General features: G+C 39.3%; 1 protein-coding gene across 2 annotated transcripts in view; it reads left to right on the forward strand.

The window, feature by feature from the left end:
- Positions 1-80: 80 nt before the first annotated feature.
- The window catches only part of lrch4 (leucine-rich repeats and calponin homology (CH) domain containing 4), a 48,592-nt gene continuing 26,256 nt past the window's right edge, over positions 81-22,416 (forward strand). For both annotated transcript variants that reach the window (XM_036596261.1, XM_036596260.1), the window contains exon 1: positions 81-481. In XM_036596261.1, the coding sequence (XP_036452154.1) occupies positions 310-481 (172 nt within the window). In that variant the 5' untranslated portion in view covers positions 81-309. The remainder of the gene's footprint in view (positions 482-22,416) is intronic.

Here is a 22,416-nt window from a genome sequence, read left to right on the forward strand (position 1 = left end):
TCAATCTAGCCTTTACTCAGCCTGTGGCCACGCCTCCAGCCGATGTTACCACGCCCCTGCCCCTCCCTCGGCAGTCTCTCTCCTCTCTCTGCGGCTCCGCCAGATTGACAGTTAACTCCGGGCGGACGGCTCCTCGGCTAACTTTATCAAATCCTGCACGCTGGATTTAACGCTGATTCCGGATTACACCCGTCTTCCTCATGAGTGCCCATCGCTGCTGAAGTAACGCACGAGGAAATGAAAGTTTAAGAGCGCCCTTTAGCTGTGAAAAAAGAGAGAAAAGTAAAATCGGGGGATTATTTGTGTTTCATGGCTGCTGGGGATGGGTCCCAGCTGCCGGCGACAATAGCGGCCAGCAGGAGCGTGGAGAAATCCCTGGAGGAGGCAGCGGCGAGCGGAGCCTTAGTCTTATCCAACCGAAAACTGAAGGAGTTTCCCCGGACAGCGAAGAACTATGACTTATCCGACATTACACACGCAGGTAAGCAGACTTCGTCCGGACAGGAACGAGCGAGAGAAAGAGGTAGTGTCTGTCACACGACGAGATAGTAACGCTACTTCACTTCCTTTGTGTGCTAGTTTTCACCTGCTCTCTCTCTCTGTAAAAGAGAAGTGCCTCCCAGCGCTAAAGCGAGCCCGAGTGACTCGTCGTCTGTTTATTGCTAGCTAGCTTGATGGCGAACTCCGTGGTGTTAACATTAGTACAGTAAGTTACACGAGGCTGAAGTTGGCTTCTTAACTCCTCGACAGCTTCTTATTCGATTTTTCCGTTCCACCTTAAATGGTGCAGCGGTAACGTTCTGGCGCCTGAACAGCCTGTACAGCCTCCCGAATGTACCGCTACACCATTTAAGGTGGAACCGAAAAATCGAACAAGACACCAACTTCAGCTGTTAAGTGCATGTATTCTGTACTTTTCACCCTCAGAGACTTAAAGACTTTTTATATTCCGTCACTTTTTTCACGTCGTGTTAACTTTGTGGTGTTTTTTGGTCTTCTTGCTTCGCTTGGTACCTTCAAAAACATCTCAGCTCACTTCCCTTCCTGTTGTTGTGATGAAGTGGAGATCAAGCGTTTCGTGTCGAAATAGGGCCATCTTGCTACACGCTGTTTAACCCAACGTTTTAACAGCTAAACCTCTGCATGAGCTCTGATGTCACATGTCCAGATAAAGCTGAAAAAGGTGAAGGACTGCTGAACAACCAGGTTTTTGAAATAGAGATGTCTCATGGTTGAGTTGGTCGAAGTGCATCTTTGTCACACAACGTGATGCTCTCAATACACAGCCATCTGCTCCTCATGGTGTAGGCCTGAGCTCAATGAGGAAGTGCTCACATGTACAAATGTGCCTTCACATTCTTACTACTTCAGTATATTTGCACTGTGTTTGAATAAAGCAAATCACCTCCTTGATGGAAACTGAATTTTATCTACTCGGTCTTGGTTATCATGTCTTTCTGTCTTTTATCATCTTCATTACTGTGTGCCTTTCTTTCTTGAGCTTCCTCTTAATGGAAGGTCTTGAGGCAGCTCTAAATAATGCAGAAGATGTAAAAGCCTGACACACACACACATATACATATACATACATACACACACACACACACACACACACACACTTTTTTAGGGCTACAGTATGACTCGGCATCTCTTTGGAATTTGTGATGTACCTTCTTACAGATAAAAGCACCCTTTTCTGCCATCAGCTGCTTGTTTCCAGACAGTGACTAGATGGACGAGTCAGTGACTGACTGATGGGCAAGATTACGCTTGTCAGGTGCCGTCTCAGATAGAGCCTTCGCAAATGTTAAATTGTGTGTAATCTTTTGGAGTATCTCTGGCAACCGCCTAAACATTGCCACATAGATTACCATGTTGCTGTGGCAACGCTGCCCACCATGTGAAAGTCCCTTCCTAACACCTTTGGATCAAACCAGCAGCAGTGGAAGACTCACACAACTAATCAGGCCTCAGATTTCCAAATTTATTGTGTTAGATGAACTTATTGGAGTTGGTTTTTCTCCTAGGTTTCAATGTGCTGTTCAGTGTGGCACCCTGCTCTGAGAGATAATAAGTAATGGCTCCTGATGTGAACCTGTGCGATGCCATGGGCTGGAGCTAATTGCCAGGTTCTTCTTTGAGTTATGAATGATGGTTAAACAGGCGTAGTCTTGAGTCGTGGTGCTTTAAAGGGACTATATAGTTGAAAACTGAATTTTTCCTCACCTTTTTTGTATTAGAGCTTTATGTAGTATGCAAACATTGTTAAAATCTCTAAATTTACCATTCACTCTCTAGTCCATACAGTGGAAAACTAAGCTGCAAAAACCAACACTTTTACATATACACCTATTCATCATCATTGAAGTTATGAGGAGTGTTTTAATCTGGACCACTCTTTAATCACCCATTCATTTTTCACCTACTTTAGCATGTTTGGTCAAGCTATTCTCTATAGCTCACAGCTATTCCACCACCTTTCCCAGTATATTCAGCTCTTCTTTACTATAAGCCTAGCACCACTGTGTTCTAAGGCACCCAGTGAAACTGTTGAAAGTGTCAGTTTAAGTGCCAGGCATTAAGGTTATGCTAATTAACACAATGACAAACGATAGTCTTGTGAAGCCCTGCGGGCCCACGTGTCTTGCAGCATATGGGTGCAGGGAGAATGGGGCCCACTCTTTGTTCTTTTACTGAACTCCCATCACGCATGCACACTGACACTTACACGTGTTCACGCTCATACACACACTCCTTCACTCTCCCTCTCTCTTGCTCTCTCCTGAAGATTGCTTTGCAGTATGAACTAACATCCCCCTGCAGGAAGGTCAGAGGTTCAGTTGTATGTGTATGTGGTGTGCTGGGGAACAAAGCTTGGTTTCATAAGATTTGAACCCCCAAACACCTCCCCACCCTGCTACTGGACATTAATAATAAAGCCACTGTTTACTTGTTCTTGCAGCAACAATAAATGCTAGTCTATTGCTTTGAGCGACTGGGTGTAAGCAGGTATGAGGCGGGATATGGGAATTAGAAACAAATGCAGAATGGAGGAAAGAGAGAAAAAGAAACACTGAAAGTAGATGAAAATAAATATTCTTCTAGAACAGACAGTAATAGTTCAAAGAACGATTTAGCATTTTTCAACCTAATCTCTGTCTGCGTGTTAAGCTTGGGCAATAATGTAAGTTTAGACAAACAGTTATTGTCTGCAGAATTATCACAAAAGACAATACTATTATGAACCAGATTCTGTTGTGATGTGCCATATGTTAGAGTTACAGAGCCTTCCCTCTAGCTTATGGTTTCCTTGATGATAATATGATTACCATTGTAATTACCAACTGGGCTAGCTTCTAATATTACTTAATAATTTATTATGATAACTGTATTCTGCACAGATGGCATGTAACACTATTAACATACGGTGGTTCTCTGCACTTGTTTAGTTGGAAACCAAAATATTGCCAAACTGGAGCACTGGCACCCTTCCTCTCAACAAGCTTGTTTAATAGCCTAATACTTCATATTTCCAAGGTCAAAGTATGTTTGCAGTCAGTTAGTTGGGGATGTTAAAAGAATGCTAATTTGCATAATACTTATTTTAAATATTCCGATTTTGATAATAGTAGTTATCGGCTTAAGGCTGCCACCTACCTGTAGTGTACAACTGATTACTACAGACAACAATTTCCCTGCACTTGGTAAAGATCATAAAACTATCACCCTTATAATAGAAGCCAGTGAGCAGTTGCTTCTGCCTCAGCACCTGCCCATTGGCTTCCATTATAAGTGTGTTTCAAGTCAACGTTTTTCTGTTAATTGCAAAGAACAGAGAAGCGTGTTGAAATTATTTTTTGTGGTAATCAACCATTTACTACAGATGCGGCAGATGGAGGTTATGTTGAAAAGCCCTGGAATATTATTTTAAAGAAGGCACCAGAATAAGTATAAATGAATGAAATGTTATGGTAGGTGAACTGAAACTAAGGCCTGTATGACTAGCAGAGGAAACTAAGGCCTGTATGACTAGCAGAGGAAGATGAATGGATGGAGATAGAAGCAGAGGTAGATACTGGAGTACTGTGTGAGTCTGTGAGTGTGCGTGTCGGTCGATAAATATTTGTGTCCGTCTGGCTCCCGTACACTTGTGACCACGCCTGGGGCATGAGCATGCAGCCCACAACAGAGTCCCTCATTCAGAGGAAGCATTTGATAACAAGAGAGAGAGAATGTGAAAGAGCGAGAGGGAGAGAGACCCTCCATACCACAACTAAGCTCAACAGCAGCTGATGGAGAGAGAGGGAGAAAAGGGGGGAGAGAAGGAGAGAGGGGTTGGGTAGGGAGGGAGTGGGGGTTTAATGAAATGGACTCATGGGTTGCTACCATTGTTATGTTCTCTCTGCATCCCCCCGGACTGGAGTCCATTCCACACGACCCCCTCCTACATTGTCTGAGTGCTGCTTTTAATCTATCCCTTTCTCTTTTCTCCTCTGTTCCTCAGAGTTTATTGCAGCTGTTTTTCAGTTCTTATCCATCTCTTTTGTCATATTTTTAGTTTAATTGTTTTGTATGTTAAGACTTACAAATGTAGTCTGACAGCTTTTGGAAAAAAAAATCAGTGGCGGATGATAAAACAAAAACTTGGTAATGGTTACATATTAGGATTTGCCCAACATTAACGCTAGTTATGATATAATGATGCATTTATTAGTGCATGTTCATAATGAATGGACACAGTTGTGGCTGTACACCAATCGGTCAGCTGTTTGTAATTTGTAAAACTGATTAAAATCCATATATGTTCTTAAATATAAATCTAAAATGTATGTTTTGGCATCAGTATTGGTAGATACAGACATGGAAATGTTGTTTGTCCACATTGGTTTTCACATTGGTACGTGTCTTTTGTCAGTATGAGTCTTAATGTGGCCACAAGCAGCCTGGTGTACTCTATTCCAGTAAATCCTGTTGTAAAAGTTGGTTCAAATTGCTCTTTTCTACTTTTTATAGCCTTTTAACTTGAACACGCAGTGTAAGTGCTAGGCTGAGTGTGTCAGTGAAGCATTAAACTGAGGCCTAATGCAGTAAATTCACATCATCCTTTGACATGTCAAACTACTTCCCCATTAATTTGAAAGGTTTCTAAACAAAGAGGCTCAGGCTCTTACTATGGAGCGGAGATGATAAGTGATTAGCTTGTGCTGCCCGCTCCTCTAGGCTTCCTGACGCCACATAGTTTTAATGAGAGGAATAAAGTTGTCTATACTGTGGAGCCTGTTCAATCTGCTAAAGACCTTATATGCATTACTTCAGAAACTTTCCCTGAGCCGTTTCTGCTACATTTTCAGCTCTCTTGAAACGCCACTTTAGAAACACTGACCACAAATATTGTACAGTGATGCTCATAAACAGTTGTTTTATGTATTTTATAAGAGGTTACTATTTTCATCATTCTTTTGCTTCAAAATAGTGATCATTCCAAACAGAGTCTCCTCAAAATGTATAGACCTAGTACTTATTATATATGATTTGTGATTTTTTTTTAGTTAAGACTGTAACCAGTATATGTAATGAAAAAATCCCTTACCCCAAATGTAGCGGTTCAGCTAAGACGTGTTTAGTGCCTGAAGTCTGCTTCTTTAGTTTTGCACTAGAGCTGCAATGCTAATGTAGCTAAAAAGTAATGGAACTCATACTTCACTATTAAACCCAACCTGAAATCAAAATGGACCTATTTTTAAGCTTGGCAGTTCATGTCTCTGGTCATATTAAGCACGAGTCACCATACTGTATCATTTAAAAGTTAAATTCTTGTTTTCCCATGATCTTCTTCCTCTTTTGCCCACCTTAAAATGCTTACCACCATGCACCAGTGGGCAGAGAAAAAAATTCAGGTTTCACCTTCCCGTCCCACCACCCTGACATGTCACCAAGTGCATATGCTCAGCTAACTCAAAAAGCATGCCTGATGCTGCATTTTACTCACATACGTCATAGTATGGAAGGAAAATGTACATTTCTGATTCATAGTGACTTTAACAAAATTGGGGACCAAATTTTAGGTGTTAGGATGACTGGTGCCACTGTATTTAGGCATACTGATGCCATTTTTGTGTGTATAACTATGTCAAACAGCTCTTTGAGACTTGACACAGTTTAAGGCAGGTATATGATTTAAGCATGTGGTTTGGACAGTGCTAACCTGGTGCCTAGAAGCTTCCATTACTTGTTAGCTTCATTAGCCTTGCAGCTCCAGGAGAAACTAAAGAAGACTTGGTACATCAAATCTTGTTGATGGATGACATTTTGGGCTTTGGGGAAATTGATGCTTTGCTGATCTACAAACTTAAAGTTAGTTCTTTAGAATAGGTAATGGGCAATAGGCAATGTAATAGTAATGTAATTGTAATTTAATGTTATAGGCGATGGTTCTATTTAGAACCTTGAGTTGAATATAGAACCAGTTCATGCTTAATTAGTTCTTTGCATGGTGAAATCGTTCTTCAGATTGGTGGAGAATGTGTTGTATATGGTTCTATATAGAACCTTTTTGAAAATGGTCCTATGTAGCACCAAAAAAGGGTTCTGCTATTATTACAATGTCATGTTTGTAACAATAGAAGATTCTTTATCCGTCTGAAGAACCACTTCACCATGCAAAGAACAATTTAAGTGCAAAATGGTTACATATATAAATCATGGTTCTAAGTAGATCCATTGCCTTTCAAGAACCATCTTGAGTGTGTACTTCTTTAAACTTTCAAAAGCTTTGGAGGAAATTTTGGAAGAAATTATAAGGAAGAAATTATAGGGCAGAAAACCAATAGGGAGGAGGGCCAATATGGACTAAGCCTATCTCTGAGATTGAAAAAAAGGTTTATTGAAATGACAAACATTACTGTGTACTAGCTCTTCGATAGGGGTTGACTTGCACTGATCCCAAAGCTGCTCTTAGCATACAGGCGTACAGCTAAAGCGTGTTTTTCCAGTGATGTTGTGCTACTTAGCTGACACTGGTTTCAGTCAAGAGCTGTGTGTGTGTTGTCATATGCCTTGGTCGTCTGTTTTCTGTCATGCTTACACTCTCACTTGTGTGTATACAGTACTGTACTAAAGTTCAGAGACCTCCCTTCATTTATATAATTTTCAGTGAAAACTGCCATTAAGTACAAATTATGTGTCTTTCAGCATAAAAAAAAAACATAAAATATGTTTTTAATAGAAGCCTCAACAACTAAATATATTATTAGTTTTTTCAGTATTTAGTGTGCCCACATTTTGCTTTTATTACAGCTTCCATTCTCTTTGGTTTGCTTAAGTTTTTTAAAGAAATCTGCAGAGATATTTTTCCACACCTCCGAAGTTTAGTCTTAGAAGTTGGTTACATTTTCTGATTTTCATGATACAAGTAATCCTAAACACACTCAGTGGTGCTGAGGTCTGGGGTGGTCAGTATGTTGTTCTGAGAACACCAGCAGCTTCTTTGTTTGATTAGCAAAATTTCTTCTCAGTAAGAGCTTCTTGACAGCTACACATCCTTGCAGACTTACAGCATTGTCTTCTCACAATGGAAGTATGGACAAAAACACCTGTGGATATTTTTAGATCTGGAGTAAAAGTGGAGCCTGTTTTTCACTCCAAGAAGAAAGCTGATGATGATAGTTTTGGTGGTCTACCAGCTCTTGCACAATTGTTCGGAGTCCCATTTTCTCTGTATCTTTAAATTATTTTGTGAACTTCAGATTTGGAAACTATTTTTTTTCATTTATTGTCTTTTGTCTTTCCGCTTCCTTATGGAGTAGATGATCTTATAACTAATCTCTTCAGAAATATCTCTTGGAAAATGAATGACTTGTTGATAATGGCTGTGGTCTCTGACTTTTGCACAGTACTCTGTGTGTGCTGCATGTTTACATGTGTGTACCATGTGAACGAATTTGCTGTAAGTTGTGAGAGGTTGTTTTTTTTTTCTTTTTACTGGAGCATATGTGGGTCTCCGTTCATTTCACATACTTGTAAACTCACAGTACATGTATGTGCAGACTGTGAGTGATGTTTGGCTTCACCAGCTGTGAAAGAGCATGTAGAGCGTTTAAGACACACAGGGTTGCACAGTGTCTTCTGCTGCTTCCCCTTGCAGTTGCATTTCCTTTACACTGCTGCCGGATGTGGGCTCTCCCTCTTCAGCTTCTGCTTTTCTTTTTCTTTTTTTTTCTAGTTACATACTGTTGCCTCCCCCCTTCTCTCTCTCCCTCTCTCTCTTTCAAAAGCACAACAGATGGTCCATAGAATCCTTTCCAGTTTCAGGGGAAGAAATACAGCTTGACATCCGTAGAATAGACAGTCTTGAAAAAAAATTGTAATAATTTGCCCCAGCGCTGAAGAATAACACTTTCACTTGACATAGACTTGCCTTCTGAGAGAGATGGAGATAATCTTGCATTCTCTTAGCACACAAACTGAAGCACAGCAGCTTTTCTGAGCTATTCACGTCACGCTAGATTAGTTCAATGCGGAAAGCTCCTTCGCTCTTCTACCATCACAAACAGTCCTGTGCAAATCTGCCTTGTTTCCTTGTGGTCATAACAGGTTCACAGTACATTTAGAAAGGGTAGAATGAACACAGACTGCTTTTCCGCATCAGTATATGTTATAATATTAAAGCCCTGTTCAGGGTACTAAAGTGCAAATATGCTAATAAGTGTGAACAAACATCAAGTCCTGTAAACAGTTGAGTGTCAACAAACAAAGCAAACTGTAAATGCATCAGTAAAACAGGTCTACTGTTGAAAAACTTTAGTTGTAATCAACTAATGGATTGAAAAATCGATTGAGGTTGCTTTTAACTCATAAGCTTTTGCTTTTAACTCATGTACTAGCTTTCTTCCTTAAGGAATATTTAAGTCTTCCTGAAAAGTCTCATGTAACTGCTGCAGTCACAATGGACTAGGTAATATAACAACAGCGGACAGTCTGGGCAATGTATTGAGTAATATACACTCTTAAAAATAAAGGTGCCAAAAAGTTTTTTATTTGGAGTTATTCCACTGAAGTACCACTTTTGGTTCCCTAAAGAACCTTTCAATGGACGGCCCTTTCAAAAAACATTATTGAGTAACCAAAAACTTCAGATTTCAATTAAGGGGTTGTCCTAGAAGCGTACATCCAAGCCAAGACCCATTTAGGAGCTTTTATTTTTAAGAGTTCATGATGTTGTTCAGGAATTGGTGTTGGTGTTGATGTATGGGTAGGTTATGTGCACAATGTGAAGCTTAGTTGACTGTAGTCCACCTTTGACCCTGTTCTTCAATGGTCAGGACTCCTGGTGGTGTGGTGGCAGGTTAGTGTGTGCTGTGCTGGTACGAGCGGATAAGACACAGCAGTGCTGCTGGAATTTTTTAACACACCTCAAAATATCACTGCTGGACTGAGGATAGTACACCAACCAAAATATCCAGCCAGCAGAACTGCAGCAACAGATGAGCTGTTGTCTCTGACTTTACATCTACAAGATTGACCAACAAGGTAGGTGTGTCTGCTGTGACACTGCTGTGTCTTATCCACCCTTACCGGTGCAATATACACTAACACTCCACCACCTCATCACTTTCGCCACAGTGCTGAGAACGACCCAGCACCCAAATGTATGTACAAAGCTGGAGGTGATCAAGCAGTAGTCCCTTTTTTCCTTCAAATTTTCACTCCTTTCACGCCTGACTCAGCCATTCAGCTAAACGCACTAAGCCTGTTTTGCACTGTATGGACGTTGTGTTATCAGTGCTTGTTTTTGGCAGACCGGTATAAAGGTTAGGACAAAACTCATACCTTTAAAGAATTCTAACTGGTATAGATGAAGTGGTATATCGCCCACTACTACTAACTAGCCAGATTGGCTCAGAATAGAAAGTAAATTTGAATAGGCCTGATTGTTAAATGTATCTATTTCTGTTTTTCACAGTAGAAGCTGTCCGGTCTTAACAGGCCTTCTTAATGAAACTTGTCCTGTATGGAGAGAAGGAATGGCCAAGGGAGAGCTCCCATTTTGGTTAATCATATTAATCGCATCAATCAAGGCTGCCTCACCTCACTTTGGATTTGAAAGGCGTGGAATCTGATTACTTCCATCCGACCCAAAGGACAAGAAAGCATCTGTGCCGTGGCTTAGTGCATGTTTTAGTTTACAATTAGTGAGATTAGATTGAAAGCATCAGGGTTAGTGCTATTTTGTTGATGCATTGTGACTGAATCCAGGGGTGGTATATAGGTCTGTTAGCTGGCATCATAATTTAAACTGGAATTTTCATTTTTTTGAGAAATATTAGAAAATATGCAAAGTTTAAATGTTATACATAATACAATGTTGTGTCTCCTAAACAAAAAATTGGGTGCTCAAAAAAAAATATTAAGCATCATCAAAACCTCAGTGTCATAAACCAGTGGGTCTCACCAACTGTAGTAAAACTTAACTAGCAGCTTACTTTGCTACCTTATGAATATTATGTGGTTGTTAGCTTACTGTTTTACATCACATCCGCATTCAAAGCAGACCATTGAGTTTCCTCATATTAGATTGTATTTTTGTGTCATATTAGCATCATTCTGCATCATTCTGCTTATTGTCTGTCTAAGAATAGTTAGTTGGTAAAGAGCTGTTGGATGTTTGCAAGTATTCCCATACTGGCCAGGACCTTAAGAGCAGCCACAGCAAAGGTACCTTAAACATTTGAAAAGACATTTTCTACATTTTCACTGGATTTGATGAATATTTGACTGTTTAATTTTATTTTGACAGCCCTAGTTGCATTTGAAGGTGAAAGCTGGTCCTGGATCTACACTAGTGTTGATGCTGTAGTCATAAAATTCAGAACCCTGTACACATTAACCAAACAGAAACCACATTTCCAGAAAGGAGACTTACTATCTTTTGTGTTTTTTCCAAAAAAAGTACCCAGTAAAACCTTTCTCAATTTTACATATAAAAACTGAGAAAACACATCAATTGGTGGTTTTGGATAGTAAATAAAATGGCTATATTTTCATAGTAGGCATCCTGTCACCACCACTGTGAAGAAATGTGACTCACTGAGTTTCTCTAAAATATATCATTTCTGTCACCCCGAATGGCTTTTACGGCTACTGAATAATGCAGAAATTAAAGAGTTGTGAAGCTTCCTTTTAAGTTTCATTCAAGACTCCAATGAATACCAATACCAGCTTAGACATTATATCACCCATTGCAAATGTACATACACCACAGGCAAGGCATACACGTATAATGACAGAAGAAAACAAAAGCAATAATAAGAAAATGAGTAAGCATGTGAGTTAATCTCTGAATGTTATCTAAACGTTCCCTGAATGCTTTAAATGTTTTGTGTTCCTGATAATCATCAGCGTTTTATTGTGCAATGTTCTGTTAATCCAGCAACACCTCTGTCCTAATACACAGAATACACACAGACTTTCTCGCACCCTAAGAGTGCAAATAATCCTGTGTTCTGATGACTGTGAACAATAAACGCTGGCCTCTTCTCTTATGTAACTGAAAGCCCTTTCCTCTCCTGCTGGCTTGACTTTGGTGTGTCCAGATGGCGTATTCAGCACCACCCATTAGGCATTAGAGAATCTACAGGGGGTGCTGGATAGGGGGTGATTACAGTGTATATGTGTGTGTGGATGGAGAGAGGGCCACACCAGACCTTTGGCATATATTATCTAAAGGGGGGAAATACGCTGAGGATTAGAGCAGTGAAAGTTGAAGAGCTTGGCCTGGTGTGTTTTTAAGAGTGGCAGCTCAGTGCATGTTGCTCTTAAGCACTCTGTTCAGAAAGAATCCTTTAAAGGTCTCTTCCAAGTTTCATATCAACACTCCATTAAAATGTGACACGCCATGAACCTGCTTTTATTGACTATGGAATCCTGAGCTGTGATGTGGGTTTTAAGACTCAGGTTTGTGCTTTTTGTTTTCCAGAAGGCACAAACTGTGTTTCTGAAGCTCGTCTGTTTCTCATTTAAAGCAGGCACATCAATTCTGCCCAAAAAAGGAATTTTTTCCAGTTTCTACCCTTATCATATTCACAGAAGTCACTGATTTTACATATGAACCAGCATCAAGTATGCTTCATCGTGGGGCAGACCAGATGATCACTGTTTCACAGCCTTGCTCTTGTTTTGACATTTGATGATTTGGTCGCTATGGTAACCGGATGCCTCCTCTAACCACATGTTCACTTGCACAAGGTTGATTCTTCAGGTCTGTGTGAGAAATGGCTTTCCTGTGAATGATAGTGATGTGCCCAGATTACTTCTGGAATATTCACAGCTTAAAAGGATGAAACAAATACAAATCTTCAATTCACTCCACATTAATACAAAGATGGCTTAAATTAAAGAATGCCAATTCAGTTATACAGCTTCTCTTCAATATGGAAGCCCATTCTCACCAAGTAGAGAAGAAAAGATTGGTTGAAATTGTCTTTCTCCTTCTCTGTTTCTGGCTGCAGTCTTCACATTTTGAGTTAATATCTTGAAATCATGACTTACTATCTCAAAAGATGTTATTTAAATTTGCTGTTATAATAATGATTTACTTTGAAATATACATGAAATGTAATAATTGTTATTTTGACATTGAATTTCAGAATTCCATCTCTCACAAATAAGTCAGTATTTTGAGAAAATGACTTATTAATATTTTGAGATGCTAAATTTAGACATAATGCTGTCAGAAATAATGTCTTGGCAAGTAAAAACATCATTAATGTAATAAACTTTATACACTGAAAAATCTTGTAGAAACAAAGTTCTCTACCAATGTCTAGATATAATAATGTTGTAATGATCTTAGAAATATCTCACAAAAAGTTATATTAGAAGCACTGCCTGAATGTGAGATCTTTTCTCTTGCCAGTATGTCAGTTTGCAGGTTGTACTTGTTTGATTATAATAGTCTTTTTGTTTGAGGTAGGACGTCATTACATTACACAACATCCAGCCTCATCAGAGGTGGTTTAAGTTGTTCTGGATGAACTGGTTTGTTTGCTATTAGCACTGAGACTGCAGCATTAAATTAGGCCCAGCTCATTTGACAAGCCTGGCTACTGCAAGAGAACAGTGAACCTAGGAGCTGTTTATTGTTGACTGACCACTTAATTCTGATCTAATATCAGTTATGTCAGTTTTTTTGTCTTGATGGATGAAAGTTAACAGTTTGGTCCTGTTCATACCTGGTATCAGTGGTGAACCATGACTATTAGAACTAGGTTTTCAGGTTGGACCATAAATTTTAAAACTGTCAAAAACAAGAAAACCATCTCTCTGATAATGCCAGTGCCTTTGTGAGGTTTCTAGTGTGTTAGTACTAAGGTAACAATGGTGCACAAAAACTATTTTTTTCTGTTGCAGAATAAACATGGACATATAAAGCTTTCAGAAGACATCCAATAGTTTTATTTGATGCTTGCAGAAGACTTCTGCTTAGGTTTTACCTTAGTATTAGTAGTATTATTAATATTTTTACAGAGTTGCAGCCTCTTTTTCTTATTTCTAAAAATGAACTGAAACCTGGTTAGGTTACAACTTGCGTTCATGCTCATTGACACATCTAGGACTTCCAGATGACCTAGAGTGATGTTCTTAGTCACAACATTAGTCCCACCCATTGTAAATCAAAGCATGATTGGTTGTTTTCTCTATAATTAATTAATGTTAATCTAATGTCTAAGACCTTCTGTCCAGCTTCTGAAGCCCTAACCAATGGGAGAGCTAGCTTTGTTTTATCTACCTAGATCCATAAAAATCCTGATTGAACATATTTGCACTGGGCATTTCAAGATTTTAACCCTTTTATTTTCAAACCAAACTTAACAATGAAATACGACCCTGTTTCTAAAAAAGTTGGGATGCTGTGCAAAATGTAAATAAAAACAAAATGCAATGATGTGCAAATCATTTAAACCCTATATTTAATTTTGAAAATAGTACAAAGACAACATATCAAATGTTGAAACTGAGAATCTGTATTGTTTTTGAAAAATAGATGACCATTTTGAATTTAATGCCAGCAACAAAAAAGTTGGGACAGGGGCATGTTTACCACAGTGTTGCATCAAGTCTTCTGTTAACAACACTCTGTTTAGGTTTGGGAACTGAGGACACCAATTAGTTTAGTTAGTTTTGAAAGTGAATTGTTTTCCCATTCTTGAAATAGGATTTCAGTTGCTCAACATTTCAGGGACTCCTTTGTCATATTTTTAGTTTTATAATGTGCTTAATGTTTTCAATAGGTAACAGGTCTGGACTGCAGGCAGGCCAGTGTAGCACCCAGACTCTTTTACTTCAAAGCTATACTGTTGTAATATGTGCAGAATGTGGTTTGGCATTGTCTTGCTGACATAACTGTGTGCTGATAACAGGCCAGATACTCCCTCTCCTCTTTAGCCTGGAGGACGCTGCGTCCATAATTTCCAAAAAGAATTTCAAATTTTATGTTCATTGGACCACAGAACACTTTTCCACTTCACCTCAGTCCATCCAGTGCCACCTGAGTGCCTGCAAATCATGGCCAGCCAATATTGTTTTTTGTCCTGTTCCCTTGCATACAGAGATTTCTCCAGATTCTCTATATCTTTTAATGATATTGTGTATCATAAATTATGAATTTCCAATGTTCTTTGCTATTCTGCATTGAGAAACGTTATTCTTGAATTGTTGCACTATTTGCCTGTTTAGTCTTACACAGAGTGGTGAACCCCTCCCCATCTTTATTTCTTAAAGACTCAGCCTCTCTGGAATGTTGTTTTTATACCCATATCATGTTACTGATTCACTTAATAAGTTATCAGATGTTCCACTAGGTTTTTTTAAGCATTACACAATTTTACCAGTCTTTTGTTGTCTTTGTCCCAACTTTTTTGAAACATGTTACTGTCATCAAATTCAGAATGGGCATCCATTTTTCAAAAAACAATACAATTTCTCAGTTTCAGCATTTGATATGTTGTACTTGGTACTAGTTTCAATTGAACATAGGGTTTAAATGATTTGCACATCACTGCATTCTGTTTTTATTTACATTTTGCACAGCATCCCAACCTTTTTGGAAATGGAGTTGTAAGAATATTTCTACCTTTTCTACTTGTCTGCCATAAAGGTGGTTTGAGTGATCAAATCACAATGTGTCTTTGAGACACATTGGACCCCATTCACATCTGTACTTGCTGCTGCCTTTATGTCTTGTGTTAGCTTTTGAGTGAGCAGGGAAGTGTTGCTAGCAAGGTGTAATGATTTTAAAAGCAGCGTTAAAAATTAAAAATGAATGTTTGAAACGGTATATCAAAATTTAGAACTACATCACAGAAACACCCCTTGGCCTCTTCCAACAGTGATCAAAAGTAGGCATCTAGGCCCGTCCCGTGTATTTTTATATTGTTTATGGCTCAGTCACACTGTTTTACAAGATCCTTATCCTTACAAGGACAAACCACTTTGCTGGCTTTTGTTTTTAAATAAATAAATGTTTATTTTTTGAGTAAAATCTGTGTGAGATATAATGCTGAGTAGAATAAAGGTATTTTTAACTCATAAAATATTGAAAATTTATTTGAATTTTGACCTCAGAATTGAAAATCATCAAACTTTAAAATGTTTGTATTTGTACACCCTAAGTTGCTAGAATGTTACCATAAACAAGCCTTTTGTATGTGCAGTCAGAGCTTTGGCATTCCCTGCTTGCTGGCTTCATTTTTGCATGCTGACACAGAAGAGTTTGCATAGGCGCTGATACAGTGCCTCTATTCTGAATGTGAACTACTTTTGTCCATAGTAGATCTGTTTTTTTTTTTGTTTTGTTTTTTTTTTGCTTCGTTTTATTTTGTTTTTTTTTTTTACATTAAGAAGCTGACGTAGCAGGTGGCAACTAATAAATACTTTGATACGTACACACTTTGGCCGTAAGGGCCTGTTCTGTTGATAAAGTGGGCCCTCTTAAATATTTGGAGGCCCTCATTGATGTTGAAGACAAAGAATACACTGTATTCTGAGTTTTGCTTTATTGAACGTACACAGACTTGCTTGTAGACCCTCTGTTCATTGAGTATCTGAGTGCAGTGTAGAACTCTGCCTTATGGTGGCTCCTGTAGGAAGTCTCAGCTGTCAAGTGATATCATCAAATACACAAAGCTCAGGGCAGCCTGGTGTTGTCATTGGCAACGCTTAACACAAACAGGTCTGTGTACTCCCCAAGCATTAAGATGCTCTTGGGAAATTTATTTTGGTGTTCTACAGAAAGACACAAGCCCACATGTGTTACTGTACTCTCCAGGGTGGATTTTTCTATCTCAGCTGTTTGGCATGCTTTGTTTGAGTAGAGCATGATTTTGATGTGTTGCCAATAGATTTAGCCTAACAGCCTAAATTAAAAAGATATAGTCTGGCCTCAAACAAGCATTTCATATGTTATTTGTCATACTATATTAATATTCTAAAGTGCAGCGTTGCACTCCTCAGCCTCATCGGTTTGACAGAATTCACAATTTTGTGTTTTGTTTTCATTCATCAGTTTCATATAACCATTGGGAATTCCCCCACTGCCATAAAGAAATCCTGCCTGCTAGTGTAGTGACTGTTGTAGTAGCTAATAAATACAGATGCGAAATGTGGCTTTATTGAAGTAATGTTAGCTATCTGGCTTCATTCTCATTGCTTGTGGAAAAAACATTCAAACAGCAACATTTCAAGTGTTTGCCGTTGCATTTTTTAACAAGTTCCTCCCACCTTCTAGATGCATCATCAGAAGGGGGGTTTTCGTCATCTTTTAAACCAGAAAATCTCATTTTAGAGGCTACTGTGGCACTGCTGTACGATGGAAGTAGGCATGTTTATGACAGATTTAATGAACAAATAATTCTGTTTTTTTTGTTATGTAACATACATAAGTGCACCTAAATTGTAACAAAAGAAATTTGAAACTGTATCACCAATACGCCTCTCTGTGTCTTACGAGGGTCTCTCATTAACCATCTTTAGTGGAAACCTCTGTCAGTAATCAAAAGTAGGCATCTGGGTGGATCCTATCACAGTAAAGTGAGGAGAGCGGGGGAAGGGCTTTTGCTTTGCATGTACCTATGGTCATATGACTGGGCTTTTTTCTAGGGGTTCTGGGGGTTGCAAATTTGGAATATCATTAGGTTACCTCAGACAAGGGTAGTTTACCTATAAGAAGTCTGAGTTTGCTGTTTAAGAATGTTGCAGTGTAAACCTCTTTTGCTGTTTTTGAACAGTTTTCAATTAGTGGCTCTTGAAAGATTAAAGAGGGTAGACTACATGGTAAAGAGAACTGAAGAAAACTGAAAAAGGGAGAAATGTGTTCTCTTATCTAAATCTAATACTGGCCTGTCTCATGCAACAATTGGTTTCGCATCGCTTTCTGGCTAACGCACACATTCTCACACTCTTTTGCCTTCAGTGGTGTATTGGCAGTTCAGTTGAGTCACACTGCCCTGTGTTTTGTTCTTTCACCCCCTTTCCCCCCCTCCTTTTCTTCTTTTTTTCCCTCATTTCAGGGTCTTTTTCATGCTTTCCCTGGCATTGTCATGGTTCTGTTACTCATTCACCCCCTGTGTTCCCTCTGTCTCTCACTCCTCCCTCTAAACCAGTGACTCAAACCATGACGCATCACGTCTCTTAATCTGCCATGCACACTTGTAGTGTTAGGTTTCTGTGTCATGCTGTTGGATGTTTGCAGTTCACTGGCAGCAGGTAGGAGAGTAAATCCTTGTGACATGACTTTAGTTTGCTGCTCTAACTCTTAAAAGTTGTATTTTATTTCTACTGAATACCAGCAAAGCACATTGTATACTCCTTGTGTGCCAATCCATACAGAAGAAATATATATTTATCAAAATATTTAAAAAATATTTAATATGCACAGAATGTGATCTGGAATGTGATCTGGTCTCGCTGAAATAAGCAAGGCCTTCCTTGAAAATGACATATTTTGTTCCAAAACCTGTATATGTTGTTCAGCATTAATGGTGCCTTCACAGATGAAAATCAACCATTCCATGTCCACTAATGCTCCCCCATACCATCTTGGATGCTGGCTGTGGAAGTGTGCACTGATAAGCCGGATGGTCCCACTCCTCCTTAGCACTGCGTCCACGATTTCTAAAAAGAATTTCAAATTTTGATTCATCGGACCACAGGACACTTTTTCACTTCGCCTCAATACATCTTAAATAAGCTTAGGCCCAGAGAAGGCGACGGTGTTTCTGGGCCCTGTTTATGTATGCTTTCTTCTTTGTAAGGTATAGTTTTAACTTGCATTTGTGGATGCACGGTTTAAATGATTTGCACATTATTGCATTCTGTTTTTTATTTACATTTTGCACAGCGTCCCAAGTTTTTGGGAAACGGGGTTGTACATTAATAAGATCTAAACACAGTTATTCAGAATGGCTTGATTTGAATTGTACTATTCTGGAAAACTTGCCAAGTCTGAATTGTTCACAGTAGTTATGAAAGGAACCTGAATTTCCCACTAAAACTACCTCACAATTAATTAACAAACTGGTTCCAAAAATGCTGCTCGATGTCTGACATATTGTTTTGTGTTACTTTTTAGATACAGCTTTGACCTAAAAACAACATTTTAGAATCAATTAATGGTGGAGAGGTACATGCGGGCCATTACATGCAATAGTACCCAAAGAAGTGTTTCGTACCACTATTTTATCATCATCAGCATTACTTACAAAATACACATGCAGGTTTATTAAACATATTGTAGAGCAAATGAAGTGGCTGTATTTGCATTGTAGATACCATGACGACTGGTTCCTTTCACGTTTGTTGTAAAGAAATTGATGCATTTCTCTGCAATCCACCAGTTCACATTAGACCACTCTGAATTACTGTTTAGAGTTTATATCACAGAGATTGAATTATGCACAAAATGTAAGCTGTCTTCAAAGGAAATTCCCCTTTAACACAGCTGAATTTATTTCTGGAAAATACAAGGATGTATTATAACAAAAGAATTAAAACACACTAAAATCATTTTGGTTTTCTACAGCTCTGGGTTTTGGATGCTAGCACTGCTGCTTACAGGCTGTAAGAACAGTGACTTCATTAACATGGGTAGACCCCTGGCTAGCACCAACAGTGCTAGCTCAGGATGCCCTACTGCAAGTTTCCCCAGAGCAGCATCCTTGTTCTTTATTATTTCTAGCCCCTTGCTAGTTAGATTACAAGATCAACTTCCTCTGCTCTGCTGATTTTTCCAGAGTAGCTCCTTCACATGCACTGATATTACTAGCTGGGGTGGTCCTACTGCTGGTCTCCAAAGGGTAGAAACTGGCCTACTTGTGCCATGGTCTCCTTTTGCTGGTTTCCGCAGAACAGTCCCCTCACTAACACCAAAGTTACCATTCCGCTGGTCTCTCTGCAGTGGGTTTTTAGCCCCAATATTGCTGCCTTATCACAAAAGCTAATTCCTCCTGCTCAGTTCTAGTGGTAGCTGCGACATCTAGCTAGCTTTGTAGAGCTACTGAGGGGTCTCTATGGAAGCCTGCCACTTAATCTAACTGCTGCCATTTTTTAGCTTGCAGACTCATTTAATTCTTAAATGCTTGGTATTTACAAGGTATGTGTAGGGTGCACAGTTCCCATGGAAATCAAAGAGAGAATTCTTCCTTATCTAAACAGCGTTCACATATGTCCCAAAAGGGGACAAACATTAATGGATACACTGGGTTTTCCGAAGCCTGTCAAGTGTAGGGAGACTGTCAGTCAGGAGTAGAGTTCATTTCCTACGTCAGGGTGTGCAGCCACATTGCAGTTCTCACTTTCTTGTGTTTATTAGGCTTGATGTTTGCAGCTATAGCAGTTATCTTCCTTGCTATTGTGGCTGCCGGGCTTACGTTTGCACACTGTGATGAGTTTTGCAGATTGATACATGGTGGTTTAGCTTCAGTAAGGAGTTGCCCTCAAACGGTGGTCCTCAGCTCTGGTCCTAGAGGCCTCCGGCCCTCCTCATTTTAGCTTTTCCTGTTCTAACACAGAAGTGCAGCTCAGGAATTAGCTGATGAGTTGAATCTGCTGTGCTGAAGCAGGGAAAACACTCAAATGTGCAGGTCAGGTGGCCTCAAGGACCAGAGTTCAGAACCGCTGCCTTAGAACAAATCAAACAGCTGGAGTTTCACACTGCTCACTTGGCATTGAGACACTTCCTGCCAGTTTGGTGGCACTGCTGTATTTTGATAAGGTCAGATGACATGGTGAGGGTGGAGCCACCAAGGGGGCAGTAGAGTCCCGCTCCAGGGTCGCACTATGGCTAATGCAGCATTTTTTCTTTAGTTTATCCTCTCTTAATATATAAATCATTGAATCATTGAATGGACTATACAAATCATATAATAGCAAATGAAATCCTGTGAAATCTAGTCAATTATCATTATATATTATATATTTTTCAGTATGGACATTGTAAGAATATTCAACCATACCATGACTAAATTTAAGATGTTGTTGCTTGCTAAGATATCATTTTGTGCAGTTGGCTTCCTTCACTGTCAAGCAAGACATAATGACGGTTTATGTGAACTTCTAACAAATAATAACTGGTATTAAGGAGGAAAAGGCTGCTCTCTCCAAACAGGCTTTCACTCTGAGTGATGGCGATCATTTCTAGGGTGTGCAGATGCATTCAGCAGCTAACAGCAGGGCTGGAGTCTTGTCACCCTTTTCAGACTATAATCTTCATCCTGGGCAGTGCCAAAGGGTGCCTCCCTGGTGAATGTCTGTGCAGCACCTCCTTGTTCAACGCCCTGTGCATTCTTCTTGTTCAGGAAGTCATTGTGGCCTCATCTTCTGCAATGAACTCAGCGAACTCAGCAATGATACCAGGAGCTATCTCTGTTTTGCTGTTGATGTGTTCCACTCTTTATGACTTTTTAGTGTTTGTCATCCACTGCCCTTTGCACTAATGCTGGATATCATCAGGAATGAAATAGAATGCTAGCATTTGTGGTTCTGTGAATAAGGATGACCATCAGAATTCTCAGTCAGTTGTGATCTACGAGACGACTGTTTGTTTTTAAAGGGTATTTCTTTCACTGGCTGTGTCGTATATCATACACTCCTTGTCTTTGTTGGTGTTATTCATCTTGACCTGTGTGCAGGAACATTAAAGGCCTCTGCACTTTTAATGAAATAGAACTCTTTGCTTTCGAACTGTTGTTTACAACAATATACAAAACACACAGTCTTGATGATTGAGAGTGAAGGTCAATGTGATAAATGTGTATGATTACTAGGTTTTAGAGATAACACAATACCACTTTTTGTGACACAGAAAAAATTGATTTAATTGAAGCACGTCACTTATGATGAGCATCTAAAAGTGAGCTATTACTCCCACACATATATACACAGCTAACAACTATAGGTGAGCAATATGATATTTTATTATTACTGTGATAAATTCTATTATTGTGATACACCATGTGGGTCTGGATATCATGGATATCGTCAGTACTTAAAGAATACTGACTAACTGCATGTTTCATTAAAATAGTGTAATTAGGTCTGTTTAGTTAGATTTAGTGCAGTATAAATTATGAAGAATTATGAATATTAATCATTGTACTGCTGTTTTTAAAAGTAGAACTACGTGTACGGTGTGCCAGTGTGTCAAAATATCCTGATCCTTATTGTGTGTTGTGAAAATGTTTATGTATATCTTTTTTTGCCATTTTGCCCACCCCTACTAACACCATCAGATCACACAACGTGAGCCTATGATATTTCAGGCTAGATTGGATCAGATTCATTTTTTTTCCTCTCCGATGTCCCTTCCAGCATTTTCTGTTGATATTGGCCCAGTACCGGTACCCATTCATACAGATATTCCATCTCTGTTAGGATTGATGATGTGTGATTAGTTTCCAGGCACAGGCTCCCTCATGTGTCTGTGCCTATTTCAGTAACAGTGAGGGAGTACAAGGAGTTTTTTATCCTTCTGCCTAATCAGCTCTAACTAATCTTCTAGGGAGGACAAGCGGTGGAGCCAGTTTATATTTGTGTGTGTGTGTGTGGGATGGCAGGTGGTTCCCTCCTTTGGTTTGTCTCCCTCTTGCTCACCTACAAACATGCTTTCTGTCTCTCAGGTCTGCTACGTAAAGTGTGCAACATCAGGCCCTCTAATGAGTGTTTTTTATGTAGTGGATTTTGCACACTCATACATTTTCTCTCTCTCTCTCTCTCTCTCTCTCTCTCTCTCTCTCTCTGTTTCTCTCTCTCCTCTCTCTCCTCTGCTTTCTCTCTCTCTTGCTCTCTCTCTCATTTTCTGTCCTATCCATCCATCCATGTAATGCTTATGGGAGTATTTTTTTGTTGCTGGTTATTTCTCTCTGG

This window comes from Colossoma macropomum, unplaced genomic scaffold (assembly GCF_904425465.1).
Source record: "Colossoma macropomum unplaced genomic scaffold, Colossoma_macropomum, whole genome shotgun sequence".
NCBI classification, from domain to species: domain Eukaryota; kingdom Metazoa; phylum Chordata; class Actinopteri; order Characiformes; family Serrasalmidae; genus Colossoma; species Colossoma macropomum.